At 39.4% G+C, this 24,633-nt stretch overlaps 1 protein-coding gene across 1 annotated transcript in view; it reads right to left on the reverse strand.

Annotated features, from left to right (window-relative positions):
• Positions 1-5,890: 5,890 nt before the first annotated feature.
• The window catches only part of B4GALT6 (beta-1,4-galactosyltransferase 6), a 68,115-nt gene continuing 49,372 nt past the window's right edge, over positions 5,891-24,633 (reverse strand). The window contains exons 5-9 of the mRNA XM_020902016.2: positions 22,225-22,341; positions 13,579-13,766; positions 10,824-10,946; positions 10,441-10,542; positions 5,891-9,574 (exon numbers count right to left, since the gene is read on the reverse strand). Coding sequence (XP_020757675.2) covers positions 9,427-9,574; positions 10,441-10,542; positions 10,824-10,946; positions 13,579-13,766; positions 22,225-22,341 — 678 coding nt within the window. The 3' untranslated portion in view covers positions 5,891-9,426. The remainder of the gene's footprint in view (positions 9,575-10,440; positions 10,543-10,823; positions 10,947-13,578; positions 13,767-22,224; positions 22,342-24,633) is intronic.

Below are 24,633 nucleotides of genomic sequence, written 5' to 3' on the forward strand. Positions count from 1 at the left end.
TTCTGGTTTTTTCTGCTAGGTTTTGTAGGAGAAAAACAACACAGACAAGAATGCATATATTTTTATTTCCCCTTTTATATACATACAAGGTAGCATTTTAGATAGCGTGTGAGCTTTATTTTTTCCCGAAGGACACTACTAGTCTGAAAATCAGTAGATATCAGCGTGTAGAATTTGTGCCTCCTCACATGGCTGGAGAGGGGCCCACGGAGTGGGTAACCGGTGCCATTCAACCAGCAGTCCCCCTGCAGATTCGGGGGCTCCCAAGCCTTTGCACTCTCATGCCTCTGTGAATAAACTTGTACGTCTGTTGTTTCATATCTGTAGAGGTGTGTCTTTAGCCAAGATGCCTAAAGAAGTAATTCTGGGACAAAGGGCAAATTCCTTCATCATTTTGCTGGTTATGGCTAAATTCCCCTCCAGAGGTTGTGACATTTTGTATGTTATGCATAAGAGTCCTTGATTCTCTAGTCTCACTGATAGTGTTGGTGAAACTTCTGGATTTTTGCCAGTCTGATAGGTTGGAATTGATACTTTGATGTGACCTGAATCTGCATCTCTCTTGTTGTGAGTGGAGTTGATTATCTTTCATATAGGTAGTGTTAGTCGTTCAGTAGTGTCCGACTCTTTGCGACACCATGGACTGTAGCCCGCCTGGCTCCTCTGTCCGTGGAATTCTCCAGGCAAGAATACTGGAGTGGGTTGCCATTTAAAAAAAATTTTTTTTAATTAAATTTATTTTTAATTGAAGGATAATTGCTTTACAATATTTTGTTGGTTTCTGCCAAAAAACATGATAATTTAAAAATTGTGAAGTCATTGTAGACTCTCATGCAGTTCTAAGAAATGATACAGAGAGATCCCTGGACCCATCACCCAGCTCCCCTCCCTGGGCTCACATGGTACAAAATTATAATGCAATGTCACAGCCACCAAACTGACATCCACACCATCAAGTACGGAAGAGTTCCCGATCTTCCCTTTTTATGAGCCCTTTTTTTTTTTTTTGTGAGTTGGACAAATTGGGGTAAATGCATCCCATTCACTTCTCCCACCAATGACCAAACAACAACCGTGAAAGCTTATTGGAAGGTTCTGAAAGGTGGGGTAAGGAAGACCAACTCCCCGGGGACTCGGAGACTCAAGTAACACCTCAGCCATGAATCCTGGGAGTTCTTCACTTGCCTCTTCATTAGATATCCCAGCCTGGGTGCTAAAAAGGTCAGCAATATAACTGACCCAAGTAGAAAAAGCCCCACAAGAAAAGCTTGCTGTCCTCAGCCTGAGAACCTAGAAGGTTGCAGACTAGCATGCACCATTCAACCATACTGTCTATCTTCAGAAGAGCACCCCAAGAATAGCCAGGGCCCTCCCCACCCCCACTGGGGAGCAGTGGTGGCCAAACCTGTTCCCCACCAGCACCCACCCCCATGCCCTCTGTGGTGAGGAGCCTGTGGGAAGGAACTCTGGGGACTCCCCTCCTTTATGCAGCCTAAGACTTCTGCCCCATTTTCTACTGGGTTTCCAGGTAGGTTATAAAATGCACAAGGCTTCCCTGGTGGCTCAGTGGTAAGGAATCTGCCTGCCAATGCAGGAGACACGGGTTCAATCCCTGGTCCAAGGAAGATGCCACATGTGAAGAAGCAACTAAGCCTGTGTGCCCCAACTACTGAGCCTGTGCTCTAGAACCTGGGAGCCCGACGACTGAGCCCATGCACGGAAGCTACTCAAGTCCACGCACCCTAGAACTCACGCTCTGCAAAAACAGAAGCCATCGCAACGAGAAGCCCATGCACCACAACCAGAGAGTAGCCTCCACTCGCCGCAACTAGAGAAAAACCCTGCACAGCAACAAAGACCCAGCACAGCCAAAAATAAATAAAATTCTATAAAAAAAAATAAAGGGATAAGGGGTTGGACCCTATGAGAAGCCCTTGGCAAGCATCTCCCTTACTTGGCTGCAGTCCCCTCAGGGGAAGGAACCTGGTCTTATTCACTCTCATGCCACCAGCAGAGCCCAGTGCCTGGGACAGAGCAGGTGCTTAATAAATGGCCTAAAATATTGAGATCGGAGAGACTAGAGACTAGGCTGCCAGAAGCTGCTACAGACTGAAAGACTGCAGTTACCCTCTGCAAAATGACATTTATACAAGGTCAAGGGATACAGGAATAAAGGGGAGGTCTGGTTACCATAGCAACCCTGTTCTGTCTGAACTGAAGTACTCAAGGGATTTCCTTAAGACTTCAGGGAAACTAACAGCAGCCATCCGCCATCCACCATGATGTTTCCTGATTCTAACAATGATGGTGATGGTGGAAGAAGAGAGAAGAGCAGATAAAGGAAGGGAAGAAGGGGAGGAAAAACTGTGTAAATGAAGCAAATCCTTGGAAATGAACTAAGTAAACTGGAAATAATATTCCAGACATAAACAAACACCTTCTCTTTGATACATCAAGCAGGTGTTTACAACATCTGCCCTCAAACTCTTTCATCATCATATTTGTGCCTTGAGACATTTATTTTACAGTAGGGATGACTGTCACTTTCCTTGTTAGATTTTTTAATTTAGCAAGCAAAAATTATCTTGGCAGTGAACTCTTTGCTATTCTGGTTTTTTGGTTTTATAAACTAATCCATTTAAAATTTTTAAAACTTAGCAAATATTTTAATTTACAAATATATTGGGTAAAAAGATGAGCCTCTCTATTCAGGTAAATCTGTAGGTGGGACAAAACACATTTTGACAATGACCTTCAATAATACGGCACCGATCCTACTTAACACAGCTCAGTAAAAGGGTATGATGGGTGTGCATTAATGAAGCAGTCATTGGTAACGCTGTGGTGGGTTCTGCTCTGTTAGATGCTAAACAGTCTCCCCTGACAGCATCACTCATTCACTGAGCAGTGAACTAGATGCTGGGAGTACAGAAATGAATGGACACAGACTACCTGCGAGTCTCCTGCAGTCACCTGGGGGACCACGCGCTCAGTTCTGCAAATACAAGAGATCATCTGGTATATGTGGCTATTTATTTACAACTGAACAAAATTAAAAATCCAGTTCCTTACTCCTGCCTGCCACATGTCAAGTGCTGAACCGCCATGCATGGGTCGTGACTATCACACAGTAATATCACAGAACACTTCCATCATCACAGGATATTCTACTGGGCAGTGCTGGGAAGTGTCCTAGAAAGTGAATTACTGATCAGAGGAAAGAGAGGGGATGAAGAATGGAAGGCAGAAAAAGAAGGATCTTAAAAGAAACTAAGAGAATAAGTGAAGAAGCCACACCCAAAAGGTAAGAAAGAAATAGTAGGAGTTCAGGTCGAGGGGGACGCTGAACTTCCCCAGCCACTGAGAGAGAGAACTACAGAATCCTTTCCGTGAGTTCAGTATTGTAACAGGTGCTTGCCACATCATCTACTTAAGATCAACAACAAAGCCAGATTCTCATTTGCCATACATTTCTTCTCATGATTACTATCGCCAAGTTATAACTGTATACTTTCATCAGTTCACTAATTGTTTACATACATTCTCATGCATAGGGTAATCACTGACTACATTTCCTAGCAGAATTAAGGAGCGTGGTATCATTCTTAAAATATGATCCAAGCCGATTTGTATGAAAAGAAATTCACTCTAAAACTGGAAATTGACTTAATATAAGCCAAGTCTGTGCTTGGAGTCCAGCACTGTGTTAAGTGTTCTATTAGAATTAGTTACTTTAATCATTTGAATGACCCTTGGGTAGTTCCCTCACCTTCCATAGAGACCAAGAAATCGAGGGCCAGAGTGGTTTAAAATTTTGGTAAAATTTCCCAGGTGGCTCAGTGGTAGAGAGTCTGCCTGCTAATGCAGGACACACGGAAGACATGAGTTGGATCACTAGGCTGGAAAGATCCCCTGGAGGAGGAAATGACAACCCCCTCCAGTATTCTTGCCTGGGAAATCCCATGGACAAGGTGCCTGGCGGGCTACAGTCCATGGGGTCACAACAGTCAAGACACAACTCAGCGACTGAGCACACACACAGCTAATAACAGTGAATGTGTGAATTCAAACTCCATTCAGTCTCATGCCAGAGTCTTCACTTATAACTACCACCTTTCAACAAAGTTCTACTAAGAGGTAACTGCAAATCAAGGTCCACAGTTGCAGAAAAGCAATTATTTCAACTATCCTTCTGACATGTAGTGTTTCCCGCAGAGAAATACTCTATTTTTGGCTTTTTAAAAAAAAAACTTATTTTGTACTGTATAGCCAATTAACAACGTTGTGACCGTTTCGGGGGCAGGTAGAGAGACTCAGCCACGTGTGCAGCACCTATCCATTCTCCCCCAAGCCCTTTTCCTATCCAGGCTGCCGCGTAACATCAAGCAGAGTGCCCTGAGCTCTACAGGAGGTCTGTGTTGGTTATTCATTGGCTGAGAAATATTCTGCACCTGGAAAAAAGCTGCTCCTTCAAGATTCCCCACTGGCTCTCAAATATTGCGTGAGCGAACTATACAACTAATGTCTGCAGAGAGCCTAATAGAGCACCTCACTCAACGGGAGGATCCCCTGGAGGAGGGCATGGCAACCCACTCCAGTCTTCTTGCCTGGAGAAGCACATGGACAGAGGAGCCTGGCGGGCTACAGTCCACGGGGTCGCAGAGAGTCAGCCATGACTCAGTGAGTGAGCACACATAGGTTTTCAAGTGTCCCACTCTGCCAGTTTTACACAGAGGATAGTACACTCCTTGAAAGTAGTTAATGTCTGATGCTTCTTAGAGATCTTCCAGAGCACAGACTTCAACTGACGGAGTTGGGAAGATTAAATTAGATATGGAATTCAGGTTCACCAAAATGTATCTTAGAAATGCGTTGAGAAAGACACAAGTTTTACTTTTCAATCCATATATTTTTCTTGTAATATTCTGTTGGTGATACAGGACTATCTTAAGTCACTTAAATCAAGAGCAATAGAGTACATGCTCCTTAAGAAGCACTTTTTCTAAAAAAAAAATTACTTGGTCCAGAATATCTCCACAACCTTAAATCCATACAAGGAAACCCCTTTTCTTTCCCTTCTCTTTTGCATCTATATGAGATGATGGGTGTTCAATTAAACTTACTGTGGTCATTATTTCATTACGCTGTACACCATTACTCAGACAGTGTTGTATGTCAATTATATCTCAATAAAATTGGAAAAAATAATAAAGACAATAAAAAATATAAAACCATTGAATTATGCTGCATTAGTCATCAGAGGACACACTAATACTATAGGTGGGAACCTGGGGCAGACTAAGCAAACTCCATTTTCTGGCTTAGCAGGATGTGAATACCTAAATGATTATGATTTAATGACTGGCTTTATTTGTGATGTATAGTGACAATATCCCAGTAAGTCACACTATGCATAAAAATTAATAACACTGAGAATTCATACAAATAATTCAAACTGACAGAAGTCATGATCTCATGATCTAGTCCCAAATGCAAATCCAGTCTCAAGGTATTTCTGAGATTTGACTGCCTTAAAGATCTTCAGATTCCTGCCTACAACACACTAGCTTACTGAAGTTGTGCAGGGAGAAGAAAGTTATGCCAAAAATGACTTAACTATTCATTTTGATACAGTAAATTACTAATTGTATTGATGAACAGTATTTAAATGTCACTGTGTGTCCTCTGAGGTTCAGGCTATGAGGTCATGTCTAAATGTATTTAACTGACACTGCTGCAAAGGCAGACGTGATCACCTCATGCTTACAGTGTAAATCCTAGTACAACCACAGTACTCAGCAATAATCCACCTGAATATCAGGAACACAAACACAAAACCCCAGACAACCCAAAAACAGGTCCTGAGAAAATAAGTACATCATCACACAAGGTCTTTAGAACATTATATTTCATAAAAGACAATGATAAAAAAGTACAAACATTTCCATGAGAAGCAAAAAACAAAAAAAATGAGAGTACAAGAAATTACTAGCATTTATTTCAGTGCATTTATATAGAAGCCTTTTAGATCTTAATAAATAAAATAATCTTAAGTACACTTCCTTTTTCTGATAAACACTATGACCTTTTCAGTTCTCTCATTGGCATATTTGCAAATACAAGATAATAACTCTAGAGTACCAGTATTTGTCTGGAAAGTACACAAAGAAATATAACACAGGCAAACAAAGGCCAAATAAAACGACACACAATCTGCTTTTACTTGTACAGAACCTCCAAAATGAAGGAGAATATTGAACTGGATATCTTTCCATTTTGTTTTAAAATGGATATCAATACCTTGGCTAGGAAAGAAGAATAAGCAAGTTGTAACACATAATTTTGTATTTACATAATATTGCAAATAAGGGTTTTTTTTTACGGAATACCTTTTCACAAACTACAAACAGAAATTTATATTTAGACTAAAAAAATATTCATTAAATCCCAGTTTTGGCAAAGACTTAAATGATAATCTCCACTGTGAATGAAACATAATGTTACAGCAAATGCATACACTTTTTCCTTTTCTTTTCTACAAACTGGCCCATTAATCATTACTACTTTCTCTAGTCGAAAGGCACTGTGTAACTTTCCCAGTAGTGCTATAGGGAGCTCAGAATTATGTCTATCTATATACATTTCTTGCCTTTGAGACTAAAAAATATAATGCGTAAGTTAACAGAAGACGTTTTCATAATTTTAGAAAGGTTTTAACTTGCTTGACTTGATTTGTTTAGAACTGAAATAAGATGTTTTCTGTGGACATACCTAGCACTGCACCTAATGAGTAGGTAATCAATACATGCATGCTAATAAATCCACTGAACTATAAAGGGAGCTTGCATCTGTAATGTATTTGTTAATTTTTATGGGACAGAGTTACAGGCTTCCCTGGTGGCTCAGTTGGTAAAGATACTGTCTTGTAAGGCAGGAGATGCAAGAGACCAGGGTTCAATCCCTGGGTTGGGAAGATCCCCTGGGGAAGGAAATGGTGACCGATTCCAGTATTGCTGCCTGGAAATCCCATGGACAGAGGAGCCTGGAGGGCTACAATTCATGGGGCTGCAAAGAGTTGGACACAACTGAGGTACTAAACCACCACCACCATCATGGGACAGAGCTCTTTTCATACTGATAACTGGCAAAGCTCTACCACACATACTCAAACATAAAAGTTACTACTTATATGCAAAAATCAATTTGAGGTCTGCACTTAAAAAGCAAAAGACAAAAAGCAAACTAATGAGATGGCTTTCACAGGATGCCACACTGTATCCAAAACTGAAAAAAGCAAAATAGTCACGGCCCTCACTTAAAACAAAATTATTAGTAGACTTAATCCAAGAAAATAAGGCAAATACTAGTTGAATGGAATTCTCTTGAAACTATAAAAATGTGTATCAAAATGAGACTATTCCAAAATGTGGGCAGCTCCATATTAAAGACAAAAATATGTTTTCCTACTAAGACTCAGAAACAGCCCCAATTTCCCCCTTAATATTTAAGTATTTAAGTATTATTGGGTTAATTATGCTCCTATGCCCCTACTATCTTGTTAGTGATCAACAAATGTTAACTTTTCAATCTACTTTCTTCCATCAAATTAAAAAACTACATTGGCTTTGAGAGATAAATACACAATTTAAGAACAAATATCTTGCTTTCCAGAAGGTTTGACCTTTCATCAAAAAATGAAAAACAAATATTTTGGAATTCTAAGAAATAAATGTAGAAAATGTGTTATAACAGAGAGCTATCAGTTTTCTCCAAGTGTAAGAATTTAAATTATTTTATGGTTTCGTTTGAAGTCATTTGTGTTATCAATATTTGCCATAGAAAATGACAATTTTAAAATTAAACTTACAACCTGAGAGATAAATAACTATATCCATGTCAGGTGAATAATCCATTTTGTTCCTCAATACTGAAGGTTCATTTGATAGACATGTAATTTTTTCCTTTAAATTTGTGGAAATATCTTAAGATATTTTAAAGAATCTTTGGTCAATCATAACTGATAATTTTCCAAGTAAGGATACTGTTTGGTTTTGTTATGAAAATGCCATCCAAATTCAAGATTAAGTAATACACTTGATATCAGGTAGAGAGACCTGTTTTTAGAGAAGTGTCTTAATAAAGCCAATGCATTTAAATAGTTGGTAATGTATTTTAATATAATTCTATTAATTTATGTTTTTAGTGAGGAAATTTTAACACCAGAGATGTAATATCTTAAAAGTGAAAAAAATACACGCCGTTTGAATGAAACCAGCCAACATTAGAAAGGGTCCCTTCCAAACTTGAAGTTCTATGAGTCTGATAATTAAACTTAAAATCTGCTTTTATCTACTAAGCATTTACCTTAATAAAAATAGAACATTTAATTTTTTATCTCATAGTATAATTCATTTGTATGTTTTAAGTACTACTGGGTTTTCCCTAACTCAATCTTTCAAAAAATTGTTTTGCTGTTTTCTTAAATGAAAATTTTTTTTGGTTCTTCTGAACTGGAAATAATAAAAGTGCTATTCACTGTGAATTAAAAAAATACAGTGTACAACCACACACAACCTTGGGAACATTTTTTGAGGCACAAAATCCCTGACACTTTACACCAGAGGTACATGAGAGACATTTAACAAAGAGGTCCTTTATATCATGTCACATCACAACTTTTAAGATTTTCTTAGTAATACTCATGCAATATGCATAAATAATATGGTTGTGATTTAGCAAAATCTGATGAGATTGCAAGCAAGGAAAAAAAAATTGGTAATTCTGGTAAGAAGAAAAGCTATTTAAGTCCTTTCTTCTTACCCTTAAAAACCGTACAGAAGCTGTGACTTCTTCCACACAAAAAGCTGAGGGTCTAAAGCTCAAAACTAGTATAACAGTGTACTGTATTAGTTGGCTGTCAATTATTGACAGTTCCTTCATTTCACACAAGGTTAACCTTTGTTTAGTGACATAAATTTACAGGGTTTTATTCCATGCAAATAAAAAATGTTTATAAAAGTCCCATAAAGGCATCACCCGTTACATGCAAAACTGTAACACATCTTATTTTTCAACAATTTGAACACATTAATTTACATCACATATGTACAAAATATGTTTAAATGGAAATAAAGCATTCTCTTGAATTATAGATTTTAGTATAAAAATTTTCTCTTCGTAGGGAGCTCCTGTAACTGCCAGACTTAACTGCATCTGGTCTCTGCGGTGCTCGCCAGGGGGTGTGTCTCAGGGTAGAAGATGGGTGGGTGGAAGAAGGCTGACTGTACAATCCCGCAAAGAAACACTGAGAACACAGCTCTTCTCACCACCCAGAGCGCTGTGCCGCATCCATTCACTGACCTCCACTAGGGGCGCACTCCCAGTTTCCGATCCAGCACTGCGGTCTTGCCACGTGAGCTACTTCCTTTAATAGTCTTCGATTGGAGCTAACTCTGGCATGAGGTTTACAGATATATTTGTATACAACCTATCAACCAGTATTTTTGGCGTGTATACTAAATTGTTCAACCCATCGATGTACTGGCGCTCTTTTGAGTATCTGAGTAATTTATACCTACAGCATTAGAGAAAAAAATTAAAAGTAACAGAAACAGGTTTCAAAAGAAAAACATGAGAATATGCTCAAGGTCATTCTCATCAGTAAAGCACTTAAAGCCCTTTACAATTCTTGGTTCTTACACATAATTAAAAACCCTTCTACACCACATTCTAAATCAGCATTTTTACTAGTCTGAAAATGCTACCTGAAAAATAATTATCTTGTACTCTTACAACTTACATATCCTTAAGAAATGAAATGCATTACGCTTTATACTAAGGAAAAACTTTTCATATGAACAATTAACCAGGCTCTTTAATATATAAGGGTGTGTGTGTGTGTATGTAAGTATACATACATGTGTATCTTTTCAAAACAAGGTAAAGGACTTCCCTGGTAGCTCAGTGGTGGAGAATCCACCTGTCAATGCAGGAGACACGGGTTTGACCCCTGATCTGGGAAGATGCCACCTGTCGCAGAGCAAATGAGTCCACCTGCCACACCTACTGATGCCACCTGCCACACGTACCGACGCCAGCAAGCCTCAGAGCCCGTGCCCCACAACAAGAGAAGCCACTGCAATGAGAGGCCTGCGCACTGCAACTAGAGAGCAGCCCCCACTCACCACAACTAGAAAAAAACCCACACAGCAACAGAGACTCAGCACAGCCAAAAAGAGTAAATAAATTTAACAAATTATTTTTAAAAAACAAGCACAAGAATGCTTTACTTTTATAAAGAAAAATGGTATCTACAGAAAATTCCCTTCAAAACGTTTTTTTTTTTTTTTTTGGTGGAGAGTGCGATGCACTTTAAAAAAAGATCTTTCATATGTTAAATAACTTTGAAACCTCGCTATCTAAAGGTGATATTAAACTTACCGTCCTAAGAACTGGACTTCACCTCGATGGTGATGAGGAATAGACTTGTATTTTCCCAGGTCCCCCTCTGGTCTTGTTACATTATATCCAGCATAGTGAACCCTAAGATACAATATACAGAAATGAAAATACATTAAGAAATAAAATATGACATAAAAATGATTGAGTTCTATTTAAAATACAAGAGAATGCTTGAATGCATGTGCTGTCAGTAATTTTAAAAGGGCACTCAAAGAAAAAAAAGGAAAAACACAACATAGGATTTAGGACCACAAAGATTTTCCATGCCAAAGAATCCTTTCCTGGGATAGAAAGTACAGTTTACTTAATAGAAAGGAAATCATTAGAAATTCCAATTTTAAGTAATTTGTACCTCAACATACCTATTCCAAAGGTCATCATCTTCCCCTCCCCAGCCCCAGAAGGCGTTAGGAAAACCATTGATCTTTCTGAATTGTTCCACTGTTAGTCCACTTACACCGCCAAAAAACTCTTTATAAGGAAGACTACAAAAGAAAGCAGAAAACATCATTCTAAAAATAAAATCAAGAAAGTCTGCCATATGAAGTCAACTTTTAGATCTTCTATGTGCTTTGCAAAATATACCTCTATTTCCATATAAACAATCATGTTGATTAAATCATATTTTTGGAAGTATAAAGCATACCAAGAAACAAAGCATCTTCATATTCTAGTGAAATAAGTTTACCTAACTGTATTACATAAAATACTTGTGGTAACTGAAATCCACTATTTAGTATTATTACTTTGTAAGACTTAAAACCTAGTGTTCAAAAAATGGCCTATTTTCACACCAAAAGTAAACTTGATCAAATACATCAAGAGCTGCTAATGCAATGTTAGATTTTACCAAGCTAATTTCCTAAATTAACTGATCTTAATTTATTAAATACAATATTAGATAGATGAGGATAAATATAAAGCAAGTCTAGCATTTAATTTTGAAAAAACTAGCTGCCTATTCCCGCAATGCCCTTCTAAGATACCCTATGAACCCTGGGATTAGTCTGTATGCTAAGTCGCTTCAGTTGTGTCTGACCCTTTGAAACCCTATGGACTGTAGCCCACCAGGCTCCTCTGTCCATGGGACCCTCCAGTCAAGAATACTAGAGTGGGCGGCCACGCCCTCCTCCAGGGTATCTCCCCCAACCAGGGATTGAATCCACGTATCTTCTGTCTCCTGCACTGGCTGGCGGGTGCTTTTTTTTTAAAAATTATTTATTTTAATTGGAGGCTAATTACATTACACTATTGTAGTGGCTTTTGCCATACACTGACATGAATCAGCCATGGGTGTACAAGTGTCCCCCATCCTGAACCCCCCTCCCAGCTCCCTCCCTCCCCACCCCGTTCCTCAGGGTCATCCCAGTGCACCAGCTTTGCGTGCCCTGTTTCATGCATTGAACCTGGCCTGGCGATCTATTTCACATATGGTAATATACATGTTTCAATGCTATTCTCTCAAATCATCCCACCCTCGGCTTCTCCCACAGAGTCCAAAAGTCCGTTCTTTTATCTGTTTCTGTTTTGCTGTCTCGCATATAGGGTCATCATTATCATCCACTAGCACCACCTGGGAAGTCCTAGGATTACTCTAGGTAGATGAGATGACTTTATTCATTAGAAATTAATATTTCCAAACAAAAATTGAGAAGTCTTCATTTCTATGACACTCATGATTATCTTTTAGCAAGAATCTTTATTAAAATTTATTAAATTTTAATTTATAAGATTAAATAAAAGTCTTTAGTAAAATTTAGTAAAAAAAAAAAAAAAAAAAAACCCGAAAACAAAACGGATTTTTTACCAGCTAAGCCACAAAGGAAGCCCAAGAATACTGTAGTGGGTAGCCTATCCTTTCTCCAGCGGATCTTCCTGACCCAGGAATTGAACCAGGGTCTCGTGCATTGCAGGAGGATTCTTTACCAACTGAACTATCAGGAAAGCCCTAGTAAAAATCAATTCCCCTGAATTTAATGTACTCTAGCAGATTGACCAAAATTGAGTTTCTAGAAGTACAAAGAATCAAATCCTGAACCAGGGTGACCTTCCCAAGGTAATGCCAGACTTGGATTTCTGATACCACGGTAAAAAGGAGATTTTCTAATGATGACAATGACCAGTTTTAAAAACAAAAAGCACTCTTTTCTCATTTCTGAGCTGATTCACCAGGTCCCATCACAGAGACTTTCTGCTTCTCGAGCTCTGCAGGTCGGGCAGCAGGTGAAACAGTGATGGAGCCAACACCACCCTGCTCGACTGCAGGTCAGGCTGCAGGAGAAACGGTGACGGAGCCAACATCTCCCTGCTCCAAGCTATTTTCTCTCCTCTCCACTTCTGTTAGTCAATAAAAACTGTGATCTCTTTCCCAGATCTGGCCTGCTTGCTTTAATGTCAATTTAAGTTTACAGTCACACCTCCAATGATGGTATCATTTCAACATATCTCCCATCACAAAATGAAAAAAATGTTTCTTAATATTAAAGGCAGGTCAAGAAAACACAGCTTCAGAAGAAGAGAAATGGGATGCAGGAGAGGGCCTTCCCTGCACTGGAACATCCCCGGAGGAGGGGAACACAGAGGAGCCAAGCAGTGCCCTGTCTTACCTGGGGCAGCCCAGGGCCTGGGAACGCGCAGAGCTTCCTGAACAAGGAAGCCAGCCTTCAGAAATGCACGTCCTGGGACAACGAAGCCCTCTAACTGCTAAACGTAAAAGCCAGAACCTGGGCCCACATTTCCTTGAGTGTAGAAACCAGGCTTTCTTTCCTACCGCCCCACACTGAAACCTGTGTGTGAGGAAGCACCGGGATAACAAGTGACTCTATGGAGCAGCTCCCTGTGAAGCTGGGCTGGAGTGACAGGCATTTTCTAGGCTCTTGGGCCCCTCAGATCCAGGCACATAATGCTGCTTCCATTTTAATGATATAATTCTGCAGGTTCAGTCCCTGGGTCAAAAGGTCCCCTGGAGGAGGGCCTGGCAACCCACTCCAGTATTCTTGCCTGAAGAATTTCACGGACAGAAGAGCCTGGCGGGCTACAGCCCATGGGGCTGTACAGAGTTGGACGTGACTGAGTGCGAACATGTTGCACCGTATCAGGAAGACTGCCATTACTTACATATACATGTATTTATCCAGCTTGGCTGCAAAGTGACGTGGCATTTCTCCACATCCATAATAGTTTCGGTCATTTTCAGGTAGATGATCCACATCGTGGAAGATGACACAGTCCCAGACGCTGTCTTTCATGGCCTCTTTAAAGCCCACGTTGAAGAGCATTGCTCGGTTAAAAGGCTGTGTGCCGGTCTACACGGAGGGAAGAAGAGAAATGTACTCAGGCTCTGCCATGAGTTTTTTCTGTAGCTTTCTAACTTGTTGAATCATGGTCAAATAGAAAAAACAAATACATCCAAAGCAAACAGATAAAACAGTAAACATGCTTTAGGATTATAAAGCATACTGTTTGAATTATTACCTTATTTTATTACTTTGGTAACACATGCAAAAACACTATTATTATCAAGTCCATTAGGAGATCATCACATTTATATAATGATGTAATTCAGGTTTCTGTTTTACTTCAAATGCATCAGGATATAGGTTATTTATGACCGGGGGGGGGGGGGGGGGGGGGAGAAAGCCACTGAAAATAATACAGGTTGCATTCTTAGTGAAGCTTTCCATATGGTGTCAAGACTAAAAGAAGCAGTAAATAAAGTGAACCAAGAAGCAGTGACCCTTCTCTTATATAATAAGGCCAGAGAGGGCTAACTTTGTATTACTAAATGCTTATAATAGACACAAAGGCATTTTTAGAGACAAAAACAATTGGAACTTATTATGTAAAATTCAACTACCTTTCTTACAACCATTTTCCTTTCAGTTCAGTTGCTCAGTTGTGTCCAACTCTTTGCAACCCCATGAACTGTAGCATGCCAGGCCTCCTTGTCCATCACCAACTCCCAAAGCTTGCTGAAACGCATATCTTTTGAATGGGTGATGCCATTCAACCATCTCATCCTCCGTCGTCCCCTTCTCCTCCTACCTTCACTCTTTCCCAGCATCAGGGTCTTTTCTAATGAGTCAGTTCTTTGCATCAGGTGGCCAAAGTATTTACTGGAGCTTCAGCTTCAACATCAGTCCTTCCAATGAATGCTCAGGACTCATTTCCTTTAGGATGGACTAGTTGGATCTCCTTGCAGTCCAAGGGACTCTCAAGAGTCTTCTCCAACACCACAGTTCAAAGGCATCAAATTCTTCGGCGCTCAGCTTTCCTTATGGTCTGACTCGCACATCCATACATGACTACTAGAAAAACCACAGCTTTGACTATATGGACCTCTGTCGGCAAAGTAATGTATCTGCTTTTTAATACGCTGTCTAGGGTGGTCACAGCTTTTCTTTCAAGAAGCAAGCATCTTTTAATTTCATGGCTGCAGTCACTATCTGCAGTGATTTTGGAGCCCAATAAAATAAAGTCTGTCATTGTTTCCACTGTTTCCCCATCTATTTGCCATGAAGTGATGGGACTGCATACCATGATCTTAGTTTTTTTAATGTTGAGTTTTAAGCCAGCTTTTTCACTCTCCTCTTTCACTTTCATCAAAAAGCTCTTTAGTTTTTCTTCACTTTCTACCATAAGGGTGGTGTCATCTGCATATCTGAGGTTATTGATACTTCTCCTGGCAATCCTGATTCCAGTTTGAGCTTCATCCAGCCCAGCATTTCGCATGATGTACTCTCAATAGAGAAGTTAAATAAGCAGGCTGACAATATACAACCTTGACGTACTCCTTTCCCAATTTGGAGCCAGTCTGTTGTTCCATGTCCAGTTCTAATTGTTGCTGCTTGACCTGCATACAGGTTTCTCAGGAGGCAGTGAAGGTGGTCTGGTGTTCCCATCTCTTGCAAAATTTTCCACAGTTTGTCATGATCCACACAGTCAAAGGCTTTATTAGTCAACAAAGCAGAAGTTGATGTTTTTCTGGAACTTTCATGCTTTTTCAATGATCCAATGGATGTTGGCAATTTGATCTGGTTCCTCTGCCTTTTCTAAATCCAGCTTGAACATCTAGAAGTTCATGGTTAACATACTGTTGAAGCCTAGCTTGGAAAATTTTGGGCATTACTTTGCTAGCATGTGAGATGAGTGCAATTGTGCGGTAGTTTGAGCATTCTTTGGCATTGCCTTTCCTTGGGATTGGAACACAAACTGACCTTTTCCAGTCCTGTGGCCATTGTTGAGTTTTCCAAATTTGCTGGCATACTGAATACAGCACTTTCACAGCATTGTCTTCTAGGATTTGAAATAGCTCAACTGGAATTCCATCACCTCCACTAGCTTTGTTGGTAGTAATGCTTCCTAGGGCCCACTTAACTTTGCATTCCAGATGTCTGGCTCTAGGTGAGTGATCACACCACTGTGGTTATCTGGGTCATGAAGATCTTTTTTGTATAGTTCTTCTGTGTATTGTTGTCACCTCTTCTTAATAGGTTCTGCTTCTGTTAGGTCTGTATCATTTTTGTCCTTTATTGTACTCATCCTTGAATGAAATACTCCTTTGATATTTCTAATTTTCTTGAAGAGATCTCTAGTCTTTCCCATTCTATTGTTCTCCTCTATTTCTTTGCACTGATCACTTAAGAAGGCTTTCTTATCTCTCCTTGCTATTCGTTGGAACTCTGCATTCAGATGGATATATCTTTCCTTTTCTTCTTTGCCTTTTGCTTCTCTTCTCTTCACAGCTATTTGTAAGGCCTCCTCAGACAACCATTTTGCCTTTTTGCATTTCTTTTTCTTGGGGATGATTTTGAACACTGCCTCCTTTACAGTGTCACAATCCTCTGTCCATAGTTTTCAGGCACTCTATCAGAACTAATCCCGTGAATTTGTCACTTCCACTGTATAGGATCCAGGTAAGAGTTTCTATTTTTATTATTCTTGTTTATGATACAGACCAAGAACATTTTTTTTTCATTTATTTTTATTAGTTGGAGGCTAATTACTTTACAATATTGTAGTGGTTTTTACCATACATTGACATGAATCAGCCATGGATTTACATGTATTCCCCATCCCGATCCCCTCTCCCACCACCCTCTCCACCTGATCCCTCTGGGTCTTCCCAGTGCACCAGCCCCGAGCACTTGTCTCATGCATCCAAACTGGGCTGGTGATCATTTCACCCTTGATAATATACATGTTTCAATGCTGTTCTCTCTAAACATCCCACCCTCACCTTCTCCCAGAGTCCAAAAGTCTGTTCTGTACATCTGTGTCTCTTTTTCTGTTTTGCCTATAGTGTTATCGTTACCATCTTTCTAAATTCCATATATATGCGTTAGTATACTATATTGGTCTTTATCTTTCTGGCTTACTTCACTCTGTATAATGGGCTCCAGTTTCATCCATCTCATTAGAACTGATTCAAATGAATTCTTTTTAATGGCTGAGTAATATTCCACAGTGTATATGTACCTTATCCATGTACAGCTTCCTTATCCATTCGTCTGCTGATGGGCATCTAGGTTGCTTCCATGTCCTGGCTATTATAAACAGTGCTGCGATGAACATTGGGGTGCATGTGTCTCTTTCAGATCTGGTTTCCTTGGTGTGTATGCCCAGAAGTGGGATTGCTGGGTCATATGGCAGTTCTATTTCCAGTTTTTTAAGAAATCTCCACACTGTTCTCCATAGCGGCTGTACTAGTTTGCATTCCCACCAACAGTGTAAGAGGGTTCCCTTTTCTCCACACCCTCTCCAGCATTTATTGCTTGTAGACTTTTGGACAGCAGCCATCCTGACTGGCGTGTAATGGTATCTCACTGTGGTTTTGATTTGTATTTCTCTGATAATATGTGATGTTGAGCATCTTTTCATGTGTTTGTTAGCCACCTGTATGTCTTCTTTGGACAAGAACATTTTAAGAGACAAAGTGGGAACTTACTACATAGAATCCAGCTTCCTATATTATTACTACTTCTTTTTACTTATGAGGGAAATTATATAAAGGTACATTAGCAATAAAAACTTTCATTCTACAGCTAAAGAAAATCAGAGTGAAATCACCTATGCCTTAGCAATATTTCTCAAAATCATTTCCAAAACTTAAAACAAAAAAAGGATTATGACAGAAGCAAATGAGATACACAGTGTAGTCATCACCAGAATGCTCCCTCAAGAGTGCAAAATTACTAAGTTTTAGTCCTGAGTCCTGCGCTAACTTGAGATAACAGAAATCACTTTATTTTTTAAAGCTTTTCCTCACCAGTGAGATGGAGAGGATAAAAACAAAAGGCAGTTAAATTGTAATGTTATTACTGGTACATCATCAGTTTGAACAAATGACCTTCCTTTAAGATTATAAAAAATTGTTTTCATTAAATGTGGACCTAATACTTAATGGCTTATAATAAAAATAAGTTCTATATCTAACCCCCCTTCATCTCCCAAAAGCAATACATTTATTAACCTCTAGAAGTTTATTCTAGACTCACCTCTATATTTCAAGGTAATGAAAATTCTGATATTCCCTTGCCTCATTCACTTTTTAGACACTATTGATTTCTTATCATGGTTACTGAGGATTTATACCTCTACACTCACTGCCCTTCCATCCACTCTCCCAACAGAGCTATGTCACAATTTTTTGTTAAATCAATGATGTTTGCATTACTACAACTATGTAAATATTTGTGTTGAATAAATTACGATTCTGTTTTCTTCCTCAAACTGGGATTAATAACTGTCTTCAGTTTTCTTAGTTTAATATACAACTGTTATTATTTTGTACAAAAGCCCCAATAGGCATGCTATGTTTATTAATAACTGATGCAATCATTCAAATACATCAAACCATCTATCACTTCCTCCTCCACCCTCCAAGCTCAGCTCTCGCTCCCACTGCCCTCACATCTTGCTCCTGTCTGGCCTGGTCTGAGCAGCTGTGGCCATCATCCTGGGCCGCCTCCTACACCCCCTACATCAGCTGTGCCCTTCTCTTGGCTCTGTCAATTTGTTGAGGAATCTCCTTCAGCAGCTTCCTATGTCAGGATCCATGGGGGAAAATTAAATATATACATATATGTATTTATATAGCATATATATGTATACATATACATATACATATACGTGTGTGTGTGTGTGTGTGTGTGTGTGTGTGTGTGTGTGTATATATATATATATATATGTTTCTGAGGTAGCTCTAGAGGTAAAGAACCCACCGGCCAATGCAGGAGACATAAAAGACTAAAACACAGGGGTTTGATTCCCTGGAGGGGGCAGGACAACCCATTCCAGTATTCTTGCCTGGAGACTCCCATGGACAGAGGAGCCTGAGGGCTGCTGTCTATAGGGTTGCACAGAGTCGGACACGACTGAAGCGACTTAGCAGCAGCATACACAGAGAGAGAGAGACAGAGAGAGAGAGAGGGTTTCCCAGGTGGCTCAGTGGTAAGGAATCCACCTGCCAATGCAAGAGATGGACATTCCATCCCTGGGTTAGGAAGATGTCCTGGAGAAGGAAATGCAACTCACTCCAGTGTTCTTGCCTGGGAAATCCCATGGACAGAGGAGCCATGGGCAGGCTACAGTCCACTGGGTTGCAAAGAGTCAGGACTAAGTGACTGAGCACACACACACACACACACACATATATATGTATGTATGTATGTATGTGTGTGTGTGTGTATTTAGCTAATGAATGAATGAAAACATCAGTCTACTTGCACACTTGACTGATATACTGACTGTGTAAAAAAATTCTAGGTAAAAATTACTTTCCCCTAGAATTTTAAAGGCATATGGCTCCACAATCAACTAGGTATCAGCACTGCTGAGAAGGTTCATGTGATTCTGACACATAATCATGAGCAACTGTTTCTACAGAATGTTTTTGTTATCTTCTCTTTTTAATTTGTATTAAAAAATTTCAAAGTAATATGCTTTATAGATCTGTATTTTATTCATGGGTACATGTGGACCCTTTTAATCTAAAGACTCATGTCTTTGCTTCTGGGAAATAGTCTTACATTATTCCTTTGGTTGTTTTACCCCTCCCCATCCCCATTTTCTTTTTTTTTTCTTTGCTATATTTTTGCAGAACTCTGATTAGGAAGCACATTCTTCATCAACTGATGTGTAACAAATCACAGCAAAACTGGTGGTTAATCACACCACAGCATTTACGATGCTCAAAGCACTGTGATAGGATATTCTGACAAAGATCCCTGATCACTGCTCTATGATGTCTGGACTTCAGCTGGCATATCCACTTCCAAAATAGCTAAGCCACATGGCCAGCAAGATATGCTAGCAAGTCAATTTTCTCCATGGGGCCTGCCTGAGTGTCTTCATGACATGGCAGGTGGCTTCCTCAAGAGCAAGAGATCCAAGAGACCAAAGCAGAAGCAGCAATGTCCTTTATGACCCCGCTTCAAAAATCACACAGTCACTCCTCAGAGTGCTTCCCATATTCACTGGGGCAGGAGGCCGTATGAGGAGGCAGGGATCCTTGGGGACCGTCTTAGAGATGGTCACCTCTGAGCTGTACTGGTACTTTCTGATTAACTGTCTTAACTTCTCCTGCTGTGATTCTAGTTTAAGAGTTATCTTAAGTTTGTCTACTAAAAGCTTTGTTTCACTTATCCCATTTCCTTTTCTAACTTTTTCTGATTTTCTTTTTTTTTTAATGAAGTCCTGTTTTCATTTCACAGGTTCATTATCTTTCCTTTACCCTCTGTGGATAGTGATCATGAATTTGTATTACTATTAATTTCTTTTTTCAAAAATGTTCACAGTTCCTGCCACTATTTTCTATAGTCCTTTTTGTTAGATTGACTTTGTCTCCTCTTGTGGGAACGCTTGGCTATCCATCATGGTTGAGAGTAAGGCACTAAAAGGCTGAGGGGAACCTCCACATAGGTACATGAGATTGTGGCACCGCACTCACACACACGCATATGCTCGAGCAAATCCCTAAACGAAACTGAAACAAAAACAGAAGCCCCATTTCTCCTCACTACTATTCTGTGTGCCCACAGCTCGGAATATGGCAACACCCTTGTTCAAGACAAAAATGTTGCATCCTGGTTGACCATTCTCCATCACTCAAAATGTACATCTGATTCAACAGCCAAAGAAGGAAGAGACAGATATATGTGTACTATCCTTCATATATAACTGGGGGTTCCGAGCTGCCTGCCAATGGGTTGGCTCTTCTAGGCACCGGTCCAGCAGGAAAATAACTCTTCACATTTCCTACGTGGTAAAGATGTTACTAGTTCAAAGCCCCACACTATCAAATCTATACGCCTGAGTTAATATTGATCAAGGCTGATATTCAGACTTAAGAGATTTAGAAAATAAGGATCTTAGCTGCTTTGCAGACTTTTTCATCACATATACAAAGTGATTCAATTGTGTCAGACTCCCAGACGAAAAGCCTTTAAAGACACAGGTAGGTATAGGTATCTCATCGTCCACATTATGAAGACTGATTCAAAAAAGGAAACTAGCAGTTGGTAAAACGATCAAGAAGTTTGGCTATTGTGTACGTGTGCTCAGTTGTGTCAAACTCTTTGCAACCCCATGGACTATAGCCACCAGGCTCCTCTGTCCATAGGATTTTCCAGGCAAGAATACTAGAGCAGGTTGCCATTTCGTTCTCCAGGGGATCTTTCTGACCCAAGAACTGAACCTGTGTCTCCTACGTGTTCTGCATTGGTAGGCAGATTTTTTTACCATCACACCACCTGGGAAGTCCCTTGGGTACCATGTAAGTGGCTAAAATTTTTAATTTACTATCAGGTTAAAAAAGCTAATTTTCATAATATACATGGTTGCATTAAAAAGCACATATGCACTATATATTAATACATTATCATATGAACAGGAAACAGACCTTAAAAGGGTGATTTACATACAGACCAAGTTTAAGTTATATTAAATACCAAGTATTTCCAGGGTGGGAAATGTAGGCAAAAAAGCTAAGAGTGAAAAAATAGAATAAAAAAAGATGGAGAATCAACCATAAAGGAGCTGGGGAAAAAAACACTAAATGGAACAATCTTAGGAAGAGAATTTGGATATTTTCTAATATTTCAAAAACAAAAAATCAGAAGCATCTAATATAAACTAGGTCACTTTCTGTCTACTGATAAAATAAGGAAATATGCTTTTAGTCAGATTTAGTAAAAAGGAGGAACAATCAGGATAAAATGAGGTCAACAATGTTAAAACTGAAACTATCCAAATTACAATGTATTCAAAACATGAACAAAATGCACCATTTTAGAAACAGTATATAGAAATCAGTGATAAAATTCACCAAGGCTCTAGTGTTTGGGAAGTGAGATGAGGGAAAGACCAAGGAAGTAAACCTTAAGCACAAAACTAAGTGATGACAAAGGAGAAAAACACAGATGTAGAGAGAATATTTCCAAAAGGTTTAGTACCAAAAGAAACTGTATACATTGAATCCCAAGACAAAAATATTTACAGAGAAAAAAACGAGCTGGTAGCATGAAGAATAATTACATGTGTATTTCACTTTAATAGGTAAAACATTAGATTATTAAAAATGATAGGAGCATATCAACTGATATAATGGATTAACCAAATGTGGTATACACAATTAACAGGTTCAATCCAAAATGGAACTGTACCCAAATATAAAACCAAGATACTAAACACCTTAATCACACAATATCTAAGAGTTTATTAAGTTCTAGTATACCTAGTTACCATTTTGAAAACTAGCCTCACCTGTTCAATGACATAAAAGGCAAATTCCAGCCGCTGTTTTTGGAGCATCGGGATCAGATGCAAGAAAAAAATTGGAAGATGTTCATGGCGATTGCGGAAAGGAATGAGGACTGCCACCTTTAAAACAAAACAGTCACATATATAAATATATACAGCAGCAAGCCCTAGAGGTAAAAAATAGAAACCGACCCTTGAAATCCTCTACTTATGCATTTTCTCACCAGAGATCCAACAGTGAACAGAAACAAATATGGCCCCTGCTTCTGTACCACTTACGCTCCTGTGAACCTGCGGTGGTATAACCGGGACGTCCTAAGGACAGTGGTCTTTATCCCATGAAAACCACAGAAGTCATGGGAAGATTTGAAAGGAGAGATATAACCACCTTTGGTGACAGCAAACACTATTGGAGAGAGCAGACTGGAGAAAACCAAAAGCGGACTCAGGGAGCTGGTTAGAAAATAAATGCAAAGTCAAGACAAGAGGTAACGGTAGCTTGAGAAGGACAAGAAGGATAGTAGCACATGGATTTTTGAAACATTTAAGAGGCAAAGTACCAGGATTTGTTCATGGATTGGATATGTAAGGAGTGAATGAGACGGATGTGTCAAGACTAATTCTAGGTTTTTTATTAGATCATAAATAGAACTTTATGGATTTCAAGTTGAATTTAGAAGAGATTCCACTTGAACATCTAGTATCTAATATGGCTTATCTGGCCTAGAGATAGTATTAAAAGACATAGCATGGAAATAAATGAAGTTTGATAATTATACTAATATTTTTCATTTAACAAAAAGGCATAAGATATTGCAAATCAACTAGAGTTCAATAAAAGGATGCTAAACAAATAAAAAATTCCAAAATCATGAGATTTTCAAAGAGTATGAGTCAAAATATGTCTAATAACAATGCTTATGTGTCATTCTATATTCTGGGTTTTTAATAAAGCCTAATAAACTGGTTAAAGAGAAAATCTGGGATTTATTAAAACTTCAACTATACCAAACACATTTTACTAATGAATGAACAGATGCAAATAATTGACAGAGCATAGGTTTAGGATCTAATCTTACTTGCAGAATCAGGACATAACATTAGAGTCATAGAAAACAGTAATGTTTACCTGTGTATTTTACATTACCAGGATCATACATGAGAGAAAATTTCAGATTATTAAAATAGTTTTATTTTAAAAGAGAACAAAAGATGGTTTCAGAAAATTGAAGACATCTGAACTAAAAACTCCACCACTAATTTTACCTGAATGATGACAAAGAATGATGACAAAGACAGTGGAAAAAGAAAGAGACCTATGTCTGCTGGAGGCTGACATTTTCATGTCCACACTGTGCCAGGCTTGGTACATGGCAGGAACTAAAGAGGTTCTGGCATATCTGCCAGCCACACTTTGGGCCCCATTCTCCTTTGGTTTGCTCCCTAAGGAATCTCTTGGCTTATCAGCCTAAGGACCACAAGGCTGCTAGAGCAACTCGGAACCCAGAGCTAGGGGGTCCCTTCCGTTCCACACACAGTGGTCACTGCTGGTGCTGGGTGCTCTGTACTGAGCGAGGACCTGCTGATGGGCCTCAGGATCAACTGCTAACATATTTACAGAATTCCCAAATCTACACAACTCACAGAGCAGCTCAGGAGCCCCTAGGTTTCGTCTCAGGACAAGAAACTGTTGTGAAAGGCAAAAGGAGAAAAAGGAAGTGGATGGCTGAGTACTGAGCTCTGCCGCTGACCTGATCTGATATGTATCAGTGTGGACACTTCCTGGGCTTCTCTGGTGGCTCAGACGGTAAAGAATCTGCCTGTAATGCAGGAGACCAGGTTTCTAGCAAATTAGGCTTGAGCTTGCCCTTCTTGGTTTTGAATTTGGCACAAGTTGGTAGCCTATGATATAAATGGGCTATAAAAGCAGTTAAGGTAAATTACAGATATGGCTGCAGTCCATGAGGTCGCAGAGTCAGACACACTGAACTGAACAGATCATTAAGGCAGCAGTAGTGGTGTTAGTCACTCGGTCGTGTCTGACTCTTTGTGACCCCACAGACTGTAGCCTGCCAGGCTCCTCTGTCCAGGAGGAGGAATTCTCCAGGCAAGAATACTGGAGTGGGTTGCCATTCCCTTCTCCAGAAGACCTTTCAAACCCAGGGATCGAACCCGGGTCTCCTGTGTTGCAGGCAAATTCTTCACCATCTGAGTTACAGGGAAGTCCTACATTTAAGGAAAGAAGCTATTTTAAAAGTGTAGAGTCAAATTAAAGACAGTTCGTATTAATTAAGTACAATTAGGCCGAGTTATCAATTGAACGTAAGAACAGACAAAGGTAGTCATGGCCCCTAACACAGTAATTTCTCCAACAGAACATTTAAAATACTGAGTTTTTTCCTTTCTTAATCT

Source organism: Odocoileus virginianus, chromosome 22 (genome assembly GCF_023699985.2).
Source record: "Odocoileus virginianus isolate 20LAN1187 ecotype Illinois chromosome 22, Ovbor_1.2, whole genome shotgun sequence".
Classification (NCBI taxonomy): domain Eukaryota; kingdom Metazoa; phylum Chordata; class Mammalia; order Artiodactyla; family Cervidae; genus Odocoileus; species Odocoileus virginianus.